The sequence below is a fragment of the Diorhabda sublineata genome, chromosome 3, assembly GCF_026230105.1.
Source record: "Diorhabda sublineata isolate icDioSubl1.1 chromosome 3, icDioSubl1.1, whole genome shotgun sequence".
Taxonomy (NCBI): domain Eukaryota; kingdom Metazoa; phylum Arthropoda; class Insecta; order Coleoptera; family Chrysomelidae; genus Diorhabda; species Diorhabda sublineata.
Genome location: NC_079476.1, coordinates 21,479,363 through 21,502,748, shown reverse-complemented (window position 1 = coordinate 21,502,748; position 23,386 = coordinate 21,479,363). Strand labels below are relative to the sequence as shown.

The 23,386-nt window shown below is 32.3% G+C and overlaps 1 protein-coding gene across 6 annotated transcripts in view; it reads right to left on the bottom strand.

Annotated features, from left to right (window-relative positions):
• LOC130441056 (protein pangolin, isoforms A/H/I/S) overlaps nucleotides 1-23,386 on the bottom strand; it is a 398,392-nt gene that overhangs the window by 35,064 nt on the left and 339,942 nt on the right. For all 6 annotated transcript variants that reach the window (XM_056774549.1, XM_056774551.1, XM_056774552.1 and 3 more), the window contains exons 5-6: nucleotides 3,077-3,164; nucleotides 1,662-1,889 (exon numbers count right to left, since the gene is read on the bottom strand). In XM_056774549.1, coding sequence (XP_056630527.1) covers nucleotides 1,662-1,889; nucleotides 3,077-3,164 — 316 coding nt within the window. The remainder of the gene's footprint in view (nucleotides 1-1,661; nucleotides 1,890-3,076; nucleotides 3,165-23,386) is intronic.

Below are 23,386 nucleotides of genomic sequence, written 5' to 3'. Positions count from 1 at the left end.
ATTAGAAAGCAAAGCGAAATTGGCATTTTCCAAATTACAGTAAGTAACAAAGGGTGTTTCACAAGAAAATGGTGCGATCGTAATTGTATAATCGTTAGACGATGTATGGGCAACGAAACAGAAAATGGAACAGGCAAATTATCGAATAATAAGAAAAGTTTAATTTTACATTTAAGGAGAGTCTAAGAAAAAAGTGCTTCTTCTGTAAACTATTCTCAATTTCTTTTTCATGTGGTTTTTTAGTTTCAATTACCCCATCCAGGTTTTTTAAAAGTTTTTACATTATCTCTTTTTTTATATATTTTAGCTAATTTAGCACGAATAAGTTTATGGTGTAATTAATTCCTTCTACATTTCTTTTACACAATTTAGCTCTGATTTTTTTATTATACAGTGCCGGGCAAAATAGGTGGAGCGTCAAATTTGTGACTTAATCATTAGTTTTATCAAAAATTTACTTATTGTCAACGGATAATTTATTTAAATGCATGATATAATTTTGCTGAGTTTAATGATACCAAGTTTAGTGGGTTCAATAAAATCAAATTCAATTATTAGTACCATATCCAAGTAATTATCGCAGTATGCCGAACAATTTTTTTTCAATTTTGATGTTTGTGTTGAATCACATTTATTTCGAATTTGTCAATCGTTTATTTGAATAACACAATTAAGTTTATCTATTTTGTTTCATCTGTTTTTTTCGAGATTAATACAATATTAATCATATCGGAATTAACTAAACGTGAACGAATAATGTATATACTGACAGAATCTTTCATATTTCCAAGCCTACAGTGTTTCGAAGTTCGAGGAAATTTCACGAAACTGGAGTGGAACGAAAAACAGTCCCAAATGAAGATAATGAACTTTGCAAATCGACATTCGACGAAGTTTGTACATAACTTCCATAAAATCTGTATGTTGGTGTGGAATAGATAGAGGAATAATAATTGGAACCTTTTTTATGAGAGACACATCAAATAGTGATATATATATTTACAACTTTTACGAGATCAGATACTACCAGAATTAATTCGTTTGCTTTCCTATCGAATTGATCATTTACAGTTATCAGAAAACAATTGATTTCAGTAGGATAGTGATCTACAGCATTATGCTGCTAGGGTTAGACAATACCTGAACTGTATTTTTTAGTAGATGAAGTAGAAGATTGAATCAAAACCTATGTAACAACTAAAATGATTCGCTAAGATAATTTTTTGACAGATTAGGATACTGCCATCCAACCGACAGTTTTCACTTTGAACAACTATTGTAAATAAATTTTCTATTATTGTTACCATTACCTTACCATTGAATTTGATGTTGTCAAATCATAATTTCTAAGTCAGAGACTTACTAAAACAATAAATTCTACTTCTACTCAAAAAATTTACAAATATGGGGAAATACATTTAAAATAATACTCGATGACGTCATGTCTCACTAAAATGTCACATAAACAGAAAATTTTCAAACACCATTACATAGAAGTCATAATTAAGCCACAAATTCCACCTATTTTACCCAATTTTGTACAATTAATTAATTTGATTGCACTTACAGGTATTCTTACAGAATTTCATAAAGTAAACACCTATGTTGTATATACTGTAAACTACAAAAACATTAATATTATAATTTACATCAATTCTTACCTGTGATTAAGATCAGGTAGTTCCTGTTTGGGTCCAGGGGTAACGATTGCGGGGTGTGACGTTAAATGAGGCGGGTGGGGTGATAAACCGGGATGTGGTTGTATCAACCCGGTTGGCGAGAATCTGTAGAAATCGCTGGGCAAACTGCTCGTAGAGATGGGTAACGTGCTGGGGTAAGGACTTCGGAATCCCGCACCTGGCGATAAGGAATACATACTGGGAGTGTGCCTAAAATATAAAAAAAAGTTTACATGGGAAGTCAAAAATAACAATAATATATTATGGAAAGAGAAGAGGCAGTGATTACAAACATATCGAAAGAGGTACTGAACTCATGTATAATTTTGATTGCACCTTGTATTTAGTTCCAATACACCTCGATTCTACCGAGAATACAATTTATTATTTTTCGTGACTTTTTCTTAGCAGTAAATAGACGTCTCGAAATTTTTCGTCCCCTAAAGCTTTTTTTCCGAATCAAAACTTCATCACGAATCCACACACTTTTTCAAGAGCGCGATAACACCCCTTTCCCGAGAGATTTTTTCATGGAATAGTGGACTCTTTGTGGCTGGACCAAATCCCATTTGCTCGCAATTAAAGAGTGTACGACAAAGCCGATTACGAAAAAAGGAGCAAACACGGGAAATAGAGACGGGCGATACGAGATTTCCTGATTAAAGGGAACAAATGAAAAGACGGGCTAACAATTTACCACCTGTGACATTACTAGACCGCCGTATTGTCTAGTTGAATTGCGTCTACAGGATGGTGAAGTTCGAAAATTTTAAATTCAGTCTAATTTCATTGGTAATTAGTTGATCCCGATTTTGAAGTTGAAACTTTTTGACTAAAAAGAATGGTTCACTCATTGTTTTAATCGAATTTTGATTATATCAATTCTCATTTTTTTAAAACAATAATACGTTTTCTTACACTCATATAACAATGTTGGTTTGCTTATGAATTATTTTCATATGAATAGGAAAGTGACGATACATGAAGAGTCTTTTTAGGGAAAAGATTTTATTTATGTTCAAAGTCTATCTACATAAATTCACTTTTGAAACCGAAGTACCCGCAAATTTCAGCTTGAAACTAGTCATTGGAATGCTTTCAAAACATTGATCAACTGCTCTATCAAATTGTTTTTTTAGGTTAAAGAATAACCAGAAATTACACATGGCCAAATCAGGCGAATGGAATGAATGTAAAATTAATTATCTACCGTTGAAAAAGGGTAAACACAATAAATAAGAAAAAAATTACAAAAGACACGCCCGTTTTTATGGTAGAATAATCATCATCGCCAAAATCAAACTTATTATTCTTTAAAATTTTGGTGGGAAAACAAATTGTATTGATTACAAACAGAATGTGAGTATATAAAAAAATAAAATGAAATTTTTACTTACCAACTCGCCACCTGTGACATTTCTGGACTGAGCATCGGATATGGGTATTGTCCAGCTGAGAAAGGGTACATAGGGGGTCGTGTGAGCCCTGAAATAAAAAAAGAGCGTTGATTATATTTTGATTTATATAATGAATGTTTTTTTTAATTTATTAACATCATAAGTTAGTTCATAAGTTAAAATTTTGTGGTAAATTTGGCAATAGCCGTATTATCTTGATTATCGTTTTAAAATTTAAGGAACAAAGTTTTTATGAAATATTTTCCTTTTCATGTTTACCAAATATATTTTTTAAGCTACCCCATCCCATGCAGCATATTCGCGTACGTGATATTGACAATATTTGTTTTCGTGAGGTTTTGTATTTCAAAAACGGACTTATAATTTTGTTCTACAGACGTCAAGGAATGGCATTGTTTTCGCATTTATAACAATATGCGAATGAATCTTTTTCTTCATTGTACAATAGGTTACCATGACACAAAATTGTGTGTAAATACGTATTTGCATTTGAAAATTTTTATTCCTAGAAAATCGTTCATTTATTCAAATTCTGTCAAACTTTAATATCATCTAATTTCATCCCCAAAATAGATAATTGAAATTCAACTCGCGATATTTTAGTTTTGTGGGTTGAAAGCAACTGAGGTGGTGATATCACTTGAACACTAAAATTTCCAACATAAAATCTTCCACGTATTCTTTAGCCAAAGACGAAGATTTTTATTAAAATAATTTGAGGTAATAGCATAAGATAGGATGGTTTACAACTGACAAATTTTTCACACCACAGATTTTTTTCTTTAAGTGCAACTATTAAATATCGTCTCTCGAAATTTCCATTATTTTATATTAAAAATATCACTGAAAAAGCGACGCGAATAAAATTTCACTATGAAATAATTGTCCACAACTGCCATTTCATTCTCATCTTATGGTTGAATAAAAAAGGGACAAGAAATTAAAGAGAAAAAAAATGTAAAACAAAAAGTATAATGAAAATAAGGAACTCTGAGAGTGAAGCGAGAAAAGAAAAAAGAAAAAACCAGAAATAGAAAGAGAGATAATGGTAAGTAGAAAGGTACTCTAAAAGATAAACAGAAAAAAAGAAAAAAGGAATACAAATAGAAGAAGAAATAACAAAAAATACATAAATGAATCTAAATGAGTAAAGAGAGAGAAATTGATGAAAACTTTAGTAATTTACTTTAAATGTAATTCGATCTAAAACATCATTCTAAAATAGGTGAAAAGTTTCTTCGCCCACTTGAATGTACATATGATATCCACTTTAGTGGATTGATACATAAATTGACCACAGATCGTTAGCAACAAGACATTGTTGTCTACGTTTGAAATTATTTACTAATAACAATTAACACTAACTATTTGTTTACAAGTCATCTTTAACTAATTAAACAAAAATTTTAATGTATACGTCGACAACAAATACTCCAACACCCTGTATGGCTCCCAACGACCACGTTTCGAGTTCCAACGTGACACTTTCACGTCTCAAAAGGGAGTTTCGACTAATTGAAATGGTTGATTGGCTATTTTTGCAACGGAGGCCGTAAAAGTATACGAAAAACGGTCAGAGTCTTTCTTTTGCACACTGGCAAAGCGGCCGCTCGAAAAAGCGTTGAACCGTACACAGGACCGGGCTAATATTTTAATTAATTCCAAATTGGTGTCTCATGTTACCAATGGATAGAACAAGTTCAGAATGTTAAGGCAATATGCAACATTGGCGATGATCTTGCTAAATAATTCATAACTTTTTGCTTCAAAGAAGAAAAAAATACACTTAAACATCCTTAAAAGTGGATATATAGTTAAGGAGTATGTATATAATACATTAATCACACAACAGAAGTTGCAATACCATAGAGGATTCGTTGTGTGATCAAACTATTGATTTTCATCGATTTATGAAAGAGATTTATAGTTTCTTTTATATTTGAGGACGTTTCACCTGTTTTCCTACACTCATTCGATTAATATTGGTATGTAATATTCAATGTTGATTGTTTTGTCAAATAACGGATGCTATACCTTGCCTAGCGATGTTCGAGTTCTTTGGTCGCTATAGGCGTTTTTTAGGTGACAATATTTGATGAAAGAGTGAAGAATGAATCTATCGATGTGAAAAATTCTGTTCCGAATAAACAGGATGACCAAGCAGGGCAAGATAAAACAAAATTCTTATCTACAAATCTGTCATTAAACCTTCATGGACATATGGAATTAGGCTGTGTGATTGCGATACAAATTCTCCAGAGATCCCAAACGAAGATACTCCATTAACTAGTAGATGCTCAATGCACACCATTTACGTGGACCTGAGAGTGCCCATAGTACATGAATTTATCGAAAACAGAATCATCAAACATCATAAAATCAAAGCGATAAAGGAAAAATTGGCTAATAGACCTAGTATGAGGTATGAGAGGTTACATCACTGGATGCCAATCTCATCAAGATACTATAAATGCTAAATTATCTAGTAAATTAACTAAAAGAATGACTTCTGATATCTCACGCAACTGCTCAAAATCATTTTTTGTACTTTTTTTCATAGTTTCAAAAATACTTTTATAATTTGATCGAGCAGAGAGTCCATCATCTTCATTCGTTTTTCGACCAGGTTTGAAGTGTGCGTATTACCTTTTAAACGTTGTTGCCGAAGAAAGTGGAGTCTTTGCTTTGTCTACACACCAAAAAAAATAGTGTGCAATCAATAAACGAAAATTATTTTAGCAACTATATCGTCACTCTATCTTCAATATTTCGATTTAAACGGTATCAAAATTTGAATTTTTAAAAAGCATAGAAGTAGCTTGGTCTAACGGTGCTTTTATATGCAATGCTCGGAATTTATTCAATGATGTATTTTCTACTTTAAACAGAAGTTGTATAATTGTTTATAAAAAAGTGTTGTTGATTTTTTTAATTTAAATATTAACAACAAAACGATATCAGTTTTTTATTCTATCTATCGTAGTATTATCTCGATTTTGCATTGTTCAATCGGTTATCTTATTCATTTCAACGTTCTTAGATATGCTACAAGCATTTAATAGTTAATTTTGATTTGCCACAAGAAAGTCAAGCGTTATATAATTTTTATATACTATTTTTATAGTACGATAAATCATTAAACTCAATATAAGCTTGAGTTTCGACGACAATCCTCTTCATAGGCGCAAAATTCCTATCCAACGATCATCCTCTTGAAGTTGAGAGCTGTAAAAATATCTAGAGGACAGATCTGGAGAATACGGTGCATGCGGAAACAAATCGAAACCACATTCATGCGATTTTGCCACCGTTTTTATTGAATTGTGACACGGTGCATTGTTTTGATGAAATACCAGTTTCTTTTTACTCAAATGAGACCATTTTTCTACGATTTCGTCCTCCAATTATTCTATATAACAGTCGACGTAGTTTTTCTACTCAAAATCATCAATTCCTTGTTGCTTTTGATCGATTGGGAGCTCGCGCGGCAATCACTTTGGACAGATCTTTTACATACCCAAATAGTCATTCACAATGAGTCCAAAATGTTTCTTTGTTATCTTTAGCTATCTCAAACAGCTTCACTATAAGGTTATCCGAAATTATTTTGTGGACTTTTCGATGTTTTCGTCAGTGACAGCGTCTTTGGGGCGTCCACTGTGTGCATCATTCTCGTTGACCGTTTCGCTCGTTTAAACTAATATTATAGCTGTCAAATTTATACACGTCAAATTTTTTTATCATCGTAATAGGCAGATCATTCACTTTTTGATTCAACCAACAATTTCTGAAAGTTATTTGAGGTTCGATTTGCTTGTGTTAAATTTATTTGAGATTAGAGAGATATGTAGGACATAACAAGCAATTGAAACGAAATAAACTGTACTATAAGGGGTGTAAAGATCAAGTAAGCAGTAAATTTCTTAAACTATAATTTTGTTTATTGTTTTATCTAGGCCAACCCATACCTGTGTTCGAAGAGAACAAGGAAACTTATATGGTCGGTTTTAGATAAATGCAACGGCCAACGGATCAAACACGGCATAATGAACAATTAAATTACAAATGCAATACTACCCAATTAAAGTTTCCTGTGGGGCAATGCGTGTATTCGTATATGAAGACAATACTATAAACGTATCGAAATAGGTAACTTGGGACCTTGAGTCTACCTCATAGATATAAACTATGTGTTTATATGTAAATTTTTACTTTTTAAATAATTATCAGATACAAATAAACGATTTAATTCCAAACTGATAAAGTAGGTATACGATAGATATAGAAAAATCACATTCACCACACAACATCGTCCACTTATACACCAGTTTCCAGTCTTAATAACAGCACCACAAATCATTAAGGGATGTGGTTTTTAACTAGTCAGTCATAGAATTTTCAATGTTCTTCAAAATAACTTCCTATCAAGATATGTTGAAATTTGTAGCAAAGAAAAAGACACAAAGACTCAAATAATAATTTGTTGTCAAGGATATATAAAAGAATAATTAAAAAAAATCATGGACCAGTAAAAATTGGAAAAAATGAGTATCAAGGACTTAACAATGAGTATATAATAAATATAATAATTTAATCAAGAAAATTACGTTGGTTTAAACACGTTGAAAGAATGGAAAAACGACGGGGTGAGGGAAATTATAGATTGAAGACCAAACGAGGAAAGATTTCCAGAAAAACCAAAAAAACTGAAAGAAAGATCAGATTGTACAAGATGTGGAATGTCGTGGAGTAAGTGACTGGAACTATCAGAAAGAAATGGAGAAAAATAGTCAAAGTTACAAAAACTTGTATTAAATTGTTAATAAGTAGTGATAAAATGTAAGCTGACCTCCCAGAAAATATAATATCGAAAGAGCATGTTTATGTTAATAATAAACAAATAAAATTTGATTAATTCAATTATAATAATGTTATACAACTAGAGGATTAAGTGGTATTTTATACGGTCCATTGAGTGGATGAATTCAACTTAATATTCTATCAATAATAGACACAAATAACAGTTTTCATTATACACTCACCATGTATACTTGAATGAATTTAAATGTCAATTAATAAAATATAAAAATTACAAAATAAAAACATACATTTCCTGCTCGGAGATGACACACAACACAATATTAATTTTCCCCGTCTATACATAATAGTCGCATGTTTTGAAAACTGCAAACGTTATGACATGCATTGAAGTAAAATATATGGTATTTAAAAAAGTGGGCGGTCACCAACCCTACAAAGTAGTAATTTTGATATGAATGCGAATACCCGGGAGGCATAACGAAATTCCCATTTCCATTGACTACTATTTAACGTAATCATATATGTATCTGAAAATTATTTTTTGCTCATTTAATACAGGGCATATTTGTTTATTATATTATATCTTTAACTTGGTTTACGTTATTCACTATACAAACACCTAAAGAAATCGATTTATTTACATTTCCGAGAAAGAAACCAATAAGTTAATGCGATCCAAATAATAATAAATATCAAGTTTTGGCACCAAATAACCCTCTAAAACAAATCTTTCGAAATCAACCTTTACCATCCTTCCAAGTAATTATTATTAATTCCATAATTTTTTCATAAACAATTCATTATAAGAGATTGGAAGTGCCGCTCCATGAAACACTTCATATAAAACTTTATCAAAAAGTATTATTTTCCTTTTCCTATTTCATTCGAAAATACATATTTTACATTTGGAGCGTACCTAAGAACTCTGTCTAAGTCTCTTGACTAAACTTTCTTAAATACGCTTGGCGTATTGAATATTCAAGAGTGATCTAGCAATATCGGTCAGATTTCCAGAAGATTATTGGTGACTTTCTATCCGTTGCGTCGTCTACGGTGCCAGTCGTTATTTTATTCGAGTTTTATTGTTAATGTGAGAATTTGCTAGTCCCCCACTCCCACTGTTTTCAAATCTCTTCTGTTACCAGCATAGAAACAACAAGATTTCTTTATATGCATTTTTTATAACCAGTGCCTGGGCAGTACAAGACAAAAACAATTATCCACATGAAACATACAACGACTAATAATGATTTTTGTTAATAACTTTTCTAAATTGGAAGATTTTCAAGTAGCAGAATTCTTGACATAAAAACAATTTTACAAGAACCGTTGTTTTTACTGGTGCACGTCAGTTTTTGAAAGTATTTAAAGCAAAGTAAGAAGTATATAAACCATAAGAGACGTGACCACTTGTTTGGAAAATAAAATTGGTATAGTACTTACAAAGATAAAATATATGCCATCGTGAACTTTACATAAAAAAATAAATATTCCATCATACATTGTTTTATTGTGTCAGGTGATTGAATTTTCTCCGATAATTATAATTATAGGAGGTGGTTCTGAAACGTTACGATTTGACTGTAAACTCTTAACGACTCATTAACCCATATTCGAAATTGTTTTATTAAGTTGATTTTGAGTTAAAAAATCAATCATTTTGCTTACAAATAAAATAGGCTGAATCCATATTCATAATTTTAAACATGACATATTTTACTACTTCAAAATGTCACATTTTGAAGAGGTACTTATTATTTTGTCCTATTCTGCCTACCAATTTTGTATATTTGTATAATTGTCGTAATGAGGTATATCAGTAATTTGATGAGTCTCATTTTAATTATTGAATCATAATTTATAAGCAGACCTCCGATGGTTCAGTACCAATTCTATGCAACAGCACTGACTTCTGGAATAGTACTAATCCCTAGCAACACTTGTCCACACACTGCTGGTGCACCAATAGGCTCTTCGAACAATTTCAATGGTACATGGTCCTTTTTGCTTCCTAACGGCATTGTTAGGAATATGGCGATACCAGCTGAAGAAGACCTTCAAAACAACGTCAATGTTCATTGAATTGGCAGAATTTTTTTAAGACGACATTGGAAAACTTGACCATAGATGAGATAAATAAAAATTTTGGTAATGAGTTTAAAAAGCCAGGCGGAGGTTGATAAAAACGACCACGTAAATGTCGATTTTACAAAATATTCCAAACTGCTTTTGAAAACTAAGAATCTTGACCATAACAACCTATTTTTAAAATCAATAAGGCAATATTACACCATTATTTTTTTATTAAAACGTGGAATGATTCCTTCGTATTCACTATAAAACAAAAATCCTCCCCTACTCTCATGTCTACTCGTCGAGATTGTCATTCTAATCAGTTTCGGATTATGGATTTATGTATGAAGAATCATCATTTAGTAGTTGGCTGTTCATTTAATACTTTTTAACAAAAGCGATTTCTTCGAGCTCAGTCGGTACGATAAAGTGTAGTTTTATTGATTCATAACCTGCGTGTAATTACTGCTTTATTAAAATTTGTCGCTATGGTGAAGTTACACAACCAAAAAAAAATACCAGCATAGGAGCACATGAAGTCTTCTTACTACAGACTTTAAAATAAAAAATTTGAGATACGGTCGATCTTTGATTATGAAGCACTAATTGGAAAAATGAATGTGCGGGAAGGTATGGATGGAAAGAGCAATATAATTAGTTCGCAGTTAGAATTATCAACTCTCCGATTGGGTCGTTGTTGAATAATAATCCATACTGAGTGTTTCGTACATGCTACTTTGGTTAAATTTCTTCAAAGAAACAAATTCTTTCTTTAAAAGATATTCATATTGATTTCGTTATAGTTTTGGCTGCCCTCCGAAGTTTCTACTGGTAACTTAACGAAATATCAAATTTAAAAGAAAACTACTATTAACAGTTATACCATGACTTTCGGAGTTGGTTACATCAACTCTACGTATTTATTAAATGACCACAAAACGTGGAATTAGGAAAGTTGTCACCTCTGTAAATCTGTCGGAATGGAAAGTAGCCATACGCCACATCGTATGGAGCGCGAGAGGAAGAGGCTTGTAACAGATGCAATTGGAGAATATTTTGATCGAAGCAACAAAACAGCTGGATTGGATGAAGACACAGTTAATAGCTTTGTTCGCGGGTCTGATTCAAAATTGTCGTTCGATGACTTACCCCCCACCCGCGAACGACAATTTTGAAAGGTCGTATGCAATCGGTCCCTCAACTGATTCGGAATTAGACCCGCGAACAAAGTTTATATCTAAAATAACTCCATATAACGTTGCCGATATTTTTAATAAAGCTTAAGTACGAGTTGTGAATATAAGTAAAGCAGAATCTGGATTTTGAGCTACCAGAACTCAAATAAATCGGAACAAGTAGCTTATAACCAAGATTCATATGTTCTGGAATTTTAAAGATACGCACTTGGATAGTACCGCCTTAGAGAAATAAATATCAATGCTCTGAATCTGTTTTAACAATTGCTTGTAATAAATAACTCTCGATGGACAAAGGAAATGATAAATCAAGACCAAAAAAGGTTAAAAAAAAGGTGCACAAATATATGAAACAAAAAACCAAAAAAATTTTATACCGGAGTGATCTTTTAAGTTCACTATCGGTTTCATTCGTTTTTTATGTCCTAGCCATCGTATTTGCTGAAGAAGTATAAAGAAAAATCGAAGTTAGTTCAAGCAAAAATCATAAGAAGGGGGGACATAAAACAGCGGAATATAAAAAAAAGATCACGTAAAAGAAAACAATGATAACAAAAGAAATTAACCGGGATCCAAAACTAAACCACAACAAAGAAGTGGAGGGAACACTTTTAGCAGTTCCACTCAATATAAAAAACATCTTATCGCAATTTAGGCGATTGCAGGTGTCGGCTAAGCAAATAGTGGAAAATATTAACAAACGAAACGATATCAGTCGCGATTCTCCAAATAGAAAAAATAGAATATTGATTGAAATACCACTCAAGGTTTGTGTTTGTATTTGGCATGCAAACTATATATTTTTCGGTAGATGCTTTAAGCAAAGTTGTGTTAAAAATTCTCTGGTCTTTTGTGAAATTTCTGGAACAGATTTCTTGTGATATCGATAACCTCAATCACTGCACTGCACTGTACTGTCTTTCAGAAATTATTCAATTAACTTTAGATATCATATGAGCAATAATATAGAAGCAGTGGTAATCGGTGAAAATAAGCTGCCAGATAATAATTACTAGTGGTACAGTGAACAGTAAAAGATCTAATAAAAGAGCTCGATATACAAAAATCAAAGTTCTAAAACAAGCAATTCGTCATTCTAAATTGTTAGAATGTGCATATAATTATAAAGAAAACATCAATTAGCAGACGATAATGTCCCCTATCAGTTTATATTACTGAATTAAATATACTGCCTAAATCGTTGTTCCGCATTTTCTATCCATAATAATATCCGTTGCTCAGATCAACAAGTTCCTGAAGGACTTATTCAAACTAAAATCAATTGGACTATGCCCAGTGAATCTATTGTAATGGACCCCAATAGATATTCGAATAAAAAAGGGCGGAACTAGCAATCGAAAAGGGATAAATCATAATAATTTTCATTTACGTACTTCACGATTTTAGAAAATGGAATAACATAAAACTCAAATTAAAATAAATATATTTTATCAATTTTCTGACGCAATTACTTGCCAAAAACCACTGTGTTTCATTTATATGTGTGTTTAAAGTCAAAGTTTAAAACTGGTTTTATTCGTTTCTTCGAAACTTTAAGACATATGGGCAACTGATTCAAACTTATGAGAAATTCCTCAAGATAAGCAATGTTCGGATATCATTTAGAGCTGCTAGTCGTGTATTTAGAGTTTTATAGTATGATTTATCTGTTATCGTGAGGTTGCATTCAATAAATGTATCAAATAATATAATTAACTGCTTAGAACACAGAGATGTTTTGGTTCAAATATTCATGACCTTATAACATATAGTAGAGGACTTGTTGTTGAACAATTTGAGGTTTGTTCTTACAAAAGTTTTAATTGTCCTCGTAGAACTTCTGATCAAGATTTGGTGAAAGGTAGCAGCCCTCTTCTAACTATTGATTTATAAAACATTACCGAAAGTCTGCATGGATGTTGTGTGTCTCGTGGTCTTTTGAGAGCTAATCCCGTCGCAGTAATCTTAAGCGAGAAATACAGTCGATGTAGGCTCTAAATCGCACCTCAATATTGCACTCCCATACTTGAATAAAACTTCTGAATCGTCTGGCAGTTAAAAATTTTACTGTCTCCAATCTCAACGTGCTTTAAGAACAAGTTTTGTCCTAATTTAGAAAAACATTTCGACCCAATCGGTAGGATCGGTAAAGGGAAACTACCTTTCAGGCAGACTTGACTGTTATTTAGGGTTTTTCCAAGTACAATTACAAAATTTTTTGTAGTGCCTACCCAAATAAACGTCATGTAAAGATTAAGTGTTAGTGTTCTTTAGGGGAAAACTTTCAGACTCTAACAACTAATGTACTACTAACATTAAATATATTCTTTTTATTTTATATTTGAAAATAAATGTTTGTTGCGGAAAAAACGTTGGACGCCTTTGGTATGCATGACCCCTTGTGTTAAAAAAATGTTATCAATTCCTAAATATAGAATGTTGTCGGTTCCTCGCTTTTGAATACTAGAAAGAAATCGATAAATGTCGAAACTCTTTTTGAAATCAACTTTTAGAGATTTGACTCATCAGCTACAATTTATCTCTTTTCCTGACGTGTCTCGATAAATTCTGATGCGAAAATGTTTCAGATAAAAGTGATTTTTCAAACACGAGGGAAGAGATGAAACGTATTAGGGGGTAGAGAAACGAAAATTGGTGAATTCGTTTACAAATGTACGTATTCGCATATAAGAAAATACATTTTAGAGAATATATAATGTGGGCGCGATAATGTGAGTCATTAATTTTCTGGATATTCTGTTTTAAGAAATATAAGTATTATAAAACACAATCATTATTCAATAGAGTAATAAACGAACAACCAACTAAACTAATTTTTAATTCTATTTAATCGTGACAGTCTCCCGTTTCTTTCAATATCAATATCACAAGACGATACGATAAACAAATCCTTACGTACTTCATATTATCAAAACAATTAATCGGCGACTTTTCAAGAAGGTTAAGCCCGCTTTCTACTTGTCAAAATTTTATTCTACCTATTCATCTGACAAAATAAATAATTGTTGGCATAGGAGGTTTTCCGATAGGCAATGTATGGAGGTCACAAAATGATTTTCTTTCTATATAACAGTTGGGTGATTTTTGATGTGTAATGAAATTATGATAAAGAGGAACCAGTTTTCTTATATTCCCTGCTAAAATGCTTTGGTAGGTGTTTATACGTCTTGAAACTCTTGATATTGAATCATTGTTCACTTAACTTCTTTACTCGGTGTGAGAAAAACTGGGCGCTAGGTTAGAACTGAAAGGTGACTGGTCAAAGCTTTTCCACTTGAACGTATGCGCATTGACGCTATGCAGTCGTACATTATCATGAATCAGAATAACACCACTTGAAAGCATGCCTCTTCATTTTGTATCGTTCTCAAGAGTGACGTACAGTCTCACAGTAGATTTAAAAAAATCTAAAGTACGCTGATGGCCCCTTATTGATTTCTGCATTCGTAAAGTTCTCATCACAAAACTCTCACAAACAATATATATTTTACCAACTTTTTTGTATATTTTCAAATAAATTTTTTTTTGGTAAACTGTAGACGATAACCAACGATATTGTATATGCCTAAATACTGTCTGTTACTAATTTAATTAACTAAACTAGATCGAATGACCTTAGAAAAGATTTACAACCACCGAGACCTAATGAAGCGTTTCTTTGTTCGCGCATAAAACAGAATTTATTGACACCAGACACGACACATGAATAAACATCTAAACATATTTGAAAAAATACTACTTTTTCAAAACTTTTTCATCACATCATGAGAAAGAAGGAATAACATTGCGAATTGTGAAGATAGCTATGAAACAATATGTACTTTATTTAATGAATTTAATGGATGAAAACAGTAATGAAATGTGTGTAAAAGTATCAAAATTACGAATGTGATTCAACGAAAGACTGCTTTTCCAATGAAAAAAACACATTCCTAGTTCAGCGAATTTTCAATTTTTTGGAAGCAATACCTGTTTCTCTCTGCCATCGCCTCTTCACTGGTCGCTTTCCATAGTCATTTTTTAAGTATTGTTTCCCATTTTTCTAAATAATCAATAGAGATCCCACCCTTAAAACCCCAAAACCCTAAAATACTGTGGACATGACATTATCGACCAAAAAAATGGTTTTAGCTTAATTGGAGATATATTCCTCAGATGAAATAGGGTCACTCTACACTCAAACCACCCTCGTACATTCTAAAAACGAAACCTCAGCGAATCATATACAGAGTGTCAATTTGAAAACATATCACTCATATCGCACCTCCGCTCAAATAGTGTCATAAGTCAAAAAAGCAACTATCTAGTAATGAGCGTTTGGAATTGATTGTAACTTTATTTTTCATTTTTCGGATGGTTTCTTAAAAACTGATAGTTACCACAATACTAACTATTTAAGTGAAAGTATTAGAGATAATATTTTCAAATAGCAATAGTACAGCAACAGAAGTTTTCTATTTTTCGACTTATGACACTATTTGCGATATATTTTGGTGGTTGTATCCGTCCCCGCTAAGTTTATGTAATTTAAAAACAGTGTGACGTGAATATTCGGTTCACCGTTGTGGCAACGCTGTTTTTGAAATCATTAAGGCACCACGATAAAAATAGAAACCAGTTTTCACCATAAAACGAAGCAGTCAAAAAAACTTCAAACTGAATTTTTACGACCCCTAATGAATTAGACGAATTACCAATAAATTACCTAACTACGAGAATTCGAGAAAGCTTTTCTGGCATGCTTACATGCCTGCGTAAATGTTTTTTGAGGTGAGGTATGCATACTTATTGAGTTGTTAAACATGGTTGGTTCTTTTCAAATGATTTTTTTAGGGAAGCGACAGATGTACTGAATGTCAAGTTTAATTACATAAACCGTAAAAAGGTTTTAACGATACGGTTATTTGCCCAGTTTTTGCGATACGCTATTATTTTCTTTATACGAGGCACTGCAGAATAATTTTTCATAGAGTTCTGTATGGTAGTAGACACTACTCGTTATTCATTTTCAGAATTTCATACAATGTATAAGTTTTGAAAGTCATTTCTTTGCGGCTTTTAACAAACAAACCTTAAAGTCGTATCTATATTTTATACCAACTTAATGGATCATACTTATTTATAATTACTCCCTTGCACTGATAGTGTCCGATAATTGATCGAAATTTTATAATTTGAATTCGTGGTGTGGCTACTAATTAACTCCCACGATAGAAGAATGGCAAAATTCTTGAGAACAAGATCGAAGAGGAAGGTTGACGAAGCGATTAATACCAAGCGTGCAGCCTTCATAGAAAGATACCATGGTTAAGTTGGATATTTCCTTACACAATTTCTATCTGGCCATGAATATTTTGCGCGCTTCTTGTACATGATGGGCAAAAGAGGTTTCGCGGATGTCACTACTGCGATGGAATGCAAGATAATGCTCTGAACAGAGAGGAATTGGACTCGGCGAACTGTCAACTGACACTATCACGATGAAGATATTGAGAGAAGAGGATCCACTGGAATCTGGTTTCTCAGTACATTCAGTTCATCGCACCAAAGAGACTGAATTAGAGACAGCGAGTTAAGTGAAAGAAAGGGAGAAGCGACCCGACCGGAAGACAGTTTCATGTTGGTGTTCGGAAGAAGGGGCAGATATTTTAGTTGGTAAGAGAAGTAATGAACTCCAGAGTTCAACACTCCGTGCGTAAATGCATTTCCTCTATCATTTCGTACAGGACACGTGTCGCTTTCTCTTTTACAGTTTTAATGGATTTTTTTCAGAATCATACGCATATAATATACCATAATTCATTAGATGGAATTGTTTCCAATAAGATATTCAAAGCATTAGTTCATATGTTGCATATGATAGCTTCTTGTTCAAGGTTGAGAATTATCAGTTTTCAGTTTCCGCAATCTGGATTCTTAGCAGACGGGCAGATCGAATCAGATTACCGATTTTGTTACCATTCGTATGGATTTAGAATGACCATTCGATCGGGAATCGTCACTAAAACACTTTACCTAAACCCTTCAAAAACATATGCCTGCGATAAATATTTTGAGTTTTACAAAGTTCCATGTTTCATTTTCACAATAATTCAGTTATGCGAAAGTAAGCTAAGCTAAATTGATTTGTTTACTGTATATGAAATCTATGTATCTAAACAAATATATGGAGAAAATCAAAATGGACGTGTAAATATAACAACAACAGGGACGTCACGACGTGTCTAGTCATGGTACACGGTTGATTTTTTTTGGTATTTTGTTAGGAAAATAGTGTATTACCAACTATCACCCTCAAAAAACTTCCGCTAAATTCGTGGTGTTGGAAATTGGATAATTTTCTTCAGTTTATAACTTAAAAAACGAGCATTCAGCCGAAGTTATTATTTATTTTAAAAACTTTTCCCAAGAACTTGGAAATTGTGGTTTTAATGGTCTACACATCCTACGAGTAGAGTCAAAAGGAATGAAGTTGTAGTGCAATTATTTACCTTTAATTTAATCATAACCGGAACTTTATAGGAGCAATAGTTTCCATGTTATCTGGAAAAATATGAAGAAAATCGGAATTTCCAATAGTCCAGCAGGCATTTATTTTCTCCTGAACGAACAGAAATTTTAAAGTGTTGAAAGCTTCCAAGTGTTCTATGGATTTTATTACGGCCAAACAGTTTAATTATGACATTATAATAGAGTGATTGTAGGCAAAACATTTTAAATATTATAAATCATAAATATGTGATCTTTCATACATTTAAATAAATTTATACTTGATGTATGTTTATGAAAACGAAAGCATATTTGATTCGTGAACAGTATCGATTAACACAAAGGAAAAGTGTCTCTAGTGTTTATTGGTATTATATAACCAACCCTTTTTGCACCTCCATTCGACAATTATTTCATGTTTTATTTTAATGATCTATGTTAGGATATGTGATATTCTTCATCTCCTATAACCTTCCCTATTTGCATATTAATAACGAATCTGGAATTTATATCAAAGTGAAAAAAAATGCTAAAAACGTTTGGTTGGTTTTAAAAAATAAAAAAATGAGTATGGTTCTATAATCTTTTTAAAAATTGAATATCTATACATTATTTTCTACTTTAGTAGCTTTGGAAACTCTAAACAAAAGCTTGAATGACCAAAATGTATCAGTACTTCTATGAATATATTATTATTTACTTTTTGATACACTCCCGATATTATCTTCAAGTTCCCGGACACCCAGTATAGAAGACTAGAATGCATGATCAATGTGCAGAGACAGAATTCTTTCCCCTTATCTTTTCCAAAGTGATATCGTTGTAGTTTGTAATTGGTAAGGACTAACTTGGAGCGGCGTTGTCAATGACTCCGCATGTAAATTATGTTTTCAAGTTCACACAAAAAGAACTACACATCGGAACATTAATTATCGATCTGAAACAATGATTTCCTGCATTAACAGGCATATATGAGAAGCTAGACTATACTTTGGGTTATCAACCTTCGTTAAATATTGGGTAGCAGAGTTTAAACGAGGCCCTACAACTTGCAAAGACCAGCATCGCTCTGGTCGACCAAATGAGGTGACGACTTTAGAAATGTTGAATAAAATCCACAAAGCTGATCAGGTTGATCGTGGACTGAACAGACATAATAGGCATTTCAAAAAGTGCGGTACATCGCATATTAACTGAAAATATGGACATGAGAAAACTGCGCGCAAGATGGTTGCCGCGTTTGCTTATAATGGAACAAAAACAGCGTCGTGAAGATATTACTATAGAGTGTTTTTTGGGTTGCGAGTGGGATACTTTTCATTGATTATCTTGAAAAAGGAAAAACTATCAACGGCGGGCAACGTTTGAGCGAAGAAATCAAGCAAAAAGGCCGCATTTGGCTAAGAAGAAAGTGTTGTTTCATCAAGACGATGCACCAGCTCATACATCGTTATTGCAGTGGCCAAAGTTATTGAAGTTTGAATCGAACTTACTGAATATCACCGGGGAAACTGTATGGAGCTGAAAAGTGAAGTTGTTTCTTCTTGTTGTTGTTTCACAAATTTTTACCAGGTGTAAATTAGAATGTGTTTCAACTGGGTATAAAGGACGTACATCGGTGAAAGAAATGATCGTTAGAAAAATAGTAATTGCAGTTTTGACTATTGGAACATTACACGTATATATATATATATATATATATATATATATATATATATATATATATTTGTATTATTGTCAAGTACAGTGTTTGGTTAGTCATTAAAACCACATGAGTGACTGGTAGGCACGTGCTGTGAATAACGACGACCCCTATTTGCGGCCCTTCGCGACCCCTTTATGCAACCTATTCGAGAGTAAGTATGCGTGCATATTATCCACTAGTTTTTTGGGGGGAAGTAAGAAGACGGGGGGAATTTCATAGCAAATTCGGATTTACTATTAATTATTTGGTGGATTTATTTGAAATTGATACGTTTCCACAAAGACGATGACCATATGCCGATTGATTATTATTGGGGGAGATAAGTGGTGATAATGTCTAAATACACGATGGGTTTACATGTGTACAAGAAGAGTGGATGATGAATTTTTATAGATTCTTTATTTTTAAGAGTTGAGCGTGTGGATTGATTATTTTTAATTTTGCTGAAAATTTATTAGTCGAGTGGAATTCTAAAAATCTGAAAACATTTTTATTTTGAAAAATAGATCAAATCAATTAATTTATTTTTTCATATTTCTTTAAAAAGAGAAGTCACTTCGTAAACAGGGCCGAAAAGCAACTGTCAGTTTTTGGACTTGTGGAATGGTTGGCAAAACGTGGGACCTGAAACCCTTTGTGGTCAGACGGATTTTTACAGGCATCTGGATCCCAAAAATGATCTATGCATCATCTATGTGATGAGTTCATTTGAAAAGGCAAATTAATTTGAAAACTCTAGGTGATATCGACTAGTATTGTTCGGTATTATGGAAGGAATCAAAACTGAATTCCAAACACACAAAAATCCCAATCTTGAAGCTTCGAAATCTTTATGAAGAAAATCTAGAGATGAAATCTATGATTAGGGTGTCATCACAAGAACTCTGAAAAGCATCACAATATGGGTACGTGGCTTTACTACAGTTGACTGTTGTTCCAACTGCTACAACAAAAGTCATTTTACCTTATAGGCTTGATTCCGAAGAGGTTACTGCAAACCAAGACACACACCAAAACCAACCTTGGACGGTAAAGGGAGACAAAACATCTTAAAACAACGAGCCATGAGCAATATGTGCAACGTTCAAAATTAAAAGGTGAGGAGGAAGCTCCAAGCTCTCTCAACTGCGCTTCTTTCTTGATTGCTGACAAAGGCAACAATACAAATAGAAAGAAAAGTGATATTGACGATATTTTATGAACACAGTACATATGCAAAAAATCTGTCGGTGTTATTATCGTTAGTGAAATTACTATAGGAAAATTGTGGATTACATTTTTGAAAACAAGGTAAATCACTCTGATATTAACTCAACAGAACAGAACAATAATATTTGAAATCTTTGTATCTTAACATTTCTTTCCATAATATGTCAGTATAGTCGCAAATTCCATGAAAAAATGTTGATATTTATATCAGACAGATTACTTTTTCGTCATGAAGGGTTAGAGCGCGCAGATTCGTAGTTCTAACTTAAATCAAACCCCTACAGGGTATTGACAATATACAGTCATGATCTTTTACTATAAGGTTGGATGTTTTTCTTGCAGTTATTAGTGAGAGAAATTCTTATGAACTTTATTAAATCCAAGCTGAACTTGTGCAGCATGATGGTGAACTCGTTCCACTAGAAAAATAACTTACTAGATCCAGTTATTTCTTGAAAGTCTTCAAAAAATTCTGTTGAAGATCAAAAGTTCTAAATCCAATGGTATTTACCGATCAAAAACAGAAGAAAATGGCTCTTATATAGTGATGCCAATATTTAAGAATAAACTAATGACAATTTAGAAGATTATTTGATTATATAAGACCAGATGAATTAATATTAAAAGCATCATCAAAAAATAAAAATGATCGGTTAGTATTTGATGCTACAAAAATCCTCGACTCAAAGCAAACAAATAAATTGACACTAGGGTTTACGTAAAGCAATAAACGCATATACGTGGTTTTGAATACAGCACCAATTCATTAACTAGTTTTTATTTTTAGTCGATGTGTATCCCTTTACGTACGAAAATTTTTATCCAAATTGGCGACGGTATACCGCATGGCAGCAGCGTCAATATATCGCCTCTACGCAAGCACGTGTCCAATCGAGAGCTCGTTAATTAAGGACATTGTGCACAATTTTTGTCATTGTTGCATGCTCAACGAAAAATATAATTGGTATACGTCACGTGTCTATTAAAATTAATAATTCGAATGGAATCTGTTCTCGGTTTTTCTATGTTTTTGATAATATTTGTCGCTCGTGTAATGAAAAGACTCAACGCAACGTTTTTGGTATTACCGAGAACTTCATCTTCACACCCTTGTCGAATATATAGCGAATTAAGTTCGAAATGCATCACAGATACAATTTGCACGATTTTCATAATCGTTTGTAAGTTTGTGTCATTTGTACAATTTTTACAATATATCCGCCATAATACATTAAGATGGTTGTGAATTCAACAATAGTAACTTCAAATTTTCGATAAATTATTAATCTTAGAGTTCATTGACATATATATTGGATAGTTTGTCTAAAAAAGAACGGATTGATAATTTAAACTTATTAGAATATGGTTATTTATGAATTAGCCAATAAAAGACATGTGATAATATATATCCTAACCGAAATTCCATAATAAGAATTGGGGGAAAATTTTAACCAAAAAATTTTTATGAAATATTCAAATCTTTAGATTTAGAAGACTTGAGTACTAATTATTTAGAAAACTGATATTTTGCAAATATCCGTAAAGAGAATTTTCTATCCAAACAAATCAAAGTCGAAATGCAAAAGACTGTGTCGATAGATATAGTTAAAATTGTTGAAACAATAATGGAAAAATGTTCTAAATTTCTGAATTTTTCACATAAGGTCATGCTTTCGGAAGAAATAACCTTTTGTATTAATTAATAAGCGCCGTAGTGTAGAGAGATGGCGCTCTGTCTGCTTAAATCTAGGTCCAAGCAACATTAAAATTTAGAAATTTGGACAATGGCAAACCACCAAATCATGGAATAGTCGAAGTTTGAGACGTTTGATACCAAATTTCGTAATATGAAGCACGGAAATTCATATATTTATTAAAAAATTAATAATTTTGTGATTTGTATTGAAACACGGCCTCTTTCCAGTGTTTTTTTGTGTTGTGCATTCCAGTTAAAAAGAGTAAGAGAAGTAGGAAAATGCGCCTATTGCAACCCAAGAGCAGGAGGAGGTAAGTGCTTTTATTTGGCTATACATGCTTTATTTTTCTGATCACATTGCTTACTGAATGAAGAAAATTATCACATATCTTTCCTGGAATTGGTCTTTTACTTTATTTTGTCACTAATTGCAAACTGGTCATTAACATGTCTTTGTCTCATAACTGAAGTATACTGATACCTTCTACAGGTGTTCACAAGGTTCCAATTAGACCCGATGTAGAAGGTACGTAGACTGAATAAATTTATCAAACAAAGATATTCAGTGATAGTATGAGAATCTTCTATTTATGTGGTTCAAAATGGAATATAGACAATGTATTGGAAAATTTTAGAAATCGCTCGTTGGGATGAGACAAACGAACCTTCTTTTAGTTCTAGTGAATATCACCGAATTGTTGTATCACTTGTTTTTAATAATATTACGAATTATATAATAGTTAGATAAATGTTAAGTACAGAAATTGAAGATTCATGGGGTAAAATAATAAAACTAAAAAATATTTTGAAGATCAATGTATTTGTTTTTGTTAATAAACAAAATGATGAAATTAAATAACTTGCATATGTGAATCGTGAACTAATGAAGGTGAAATGTTTTGAGGTGATGTCATAATTATCTTGAAATAAAGTTGTTTGACTAAAAAAACTTCTCATTTTAATACACTGTATCTCATTAATGAGCAGACCCATTTTTCTTGTTAAATTTCAGTTGTTTTTTATATTTGTATTTCCAAGACTGCAGTTGTGTTTTAAATTTTAAATAATTAAGTTAGATA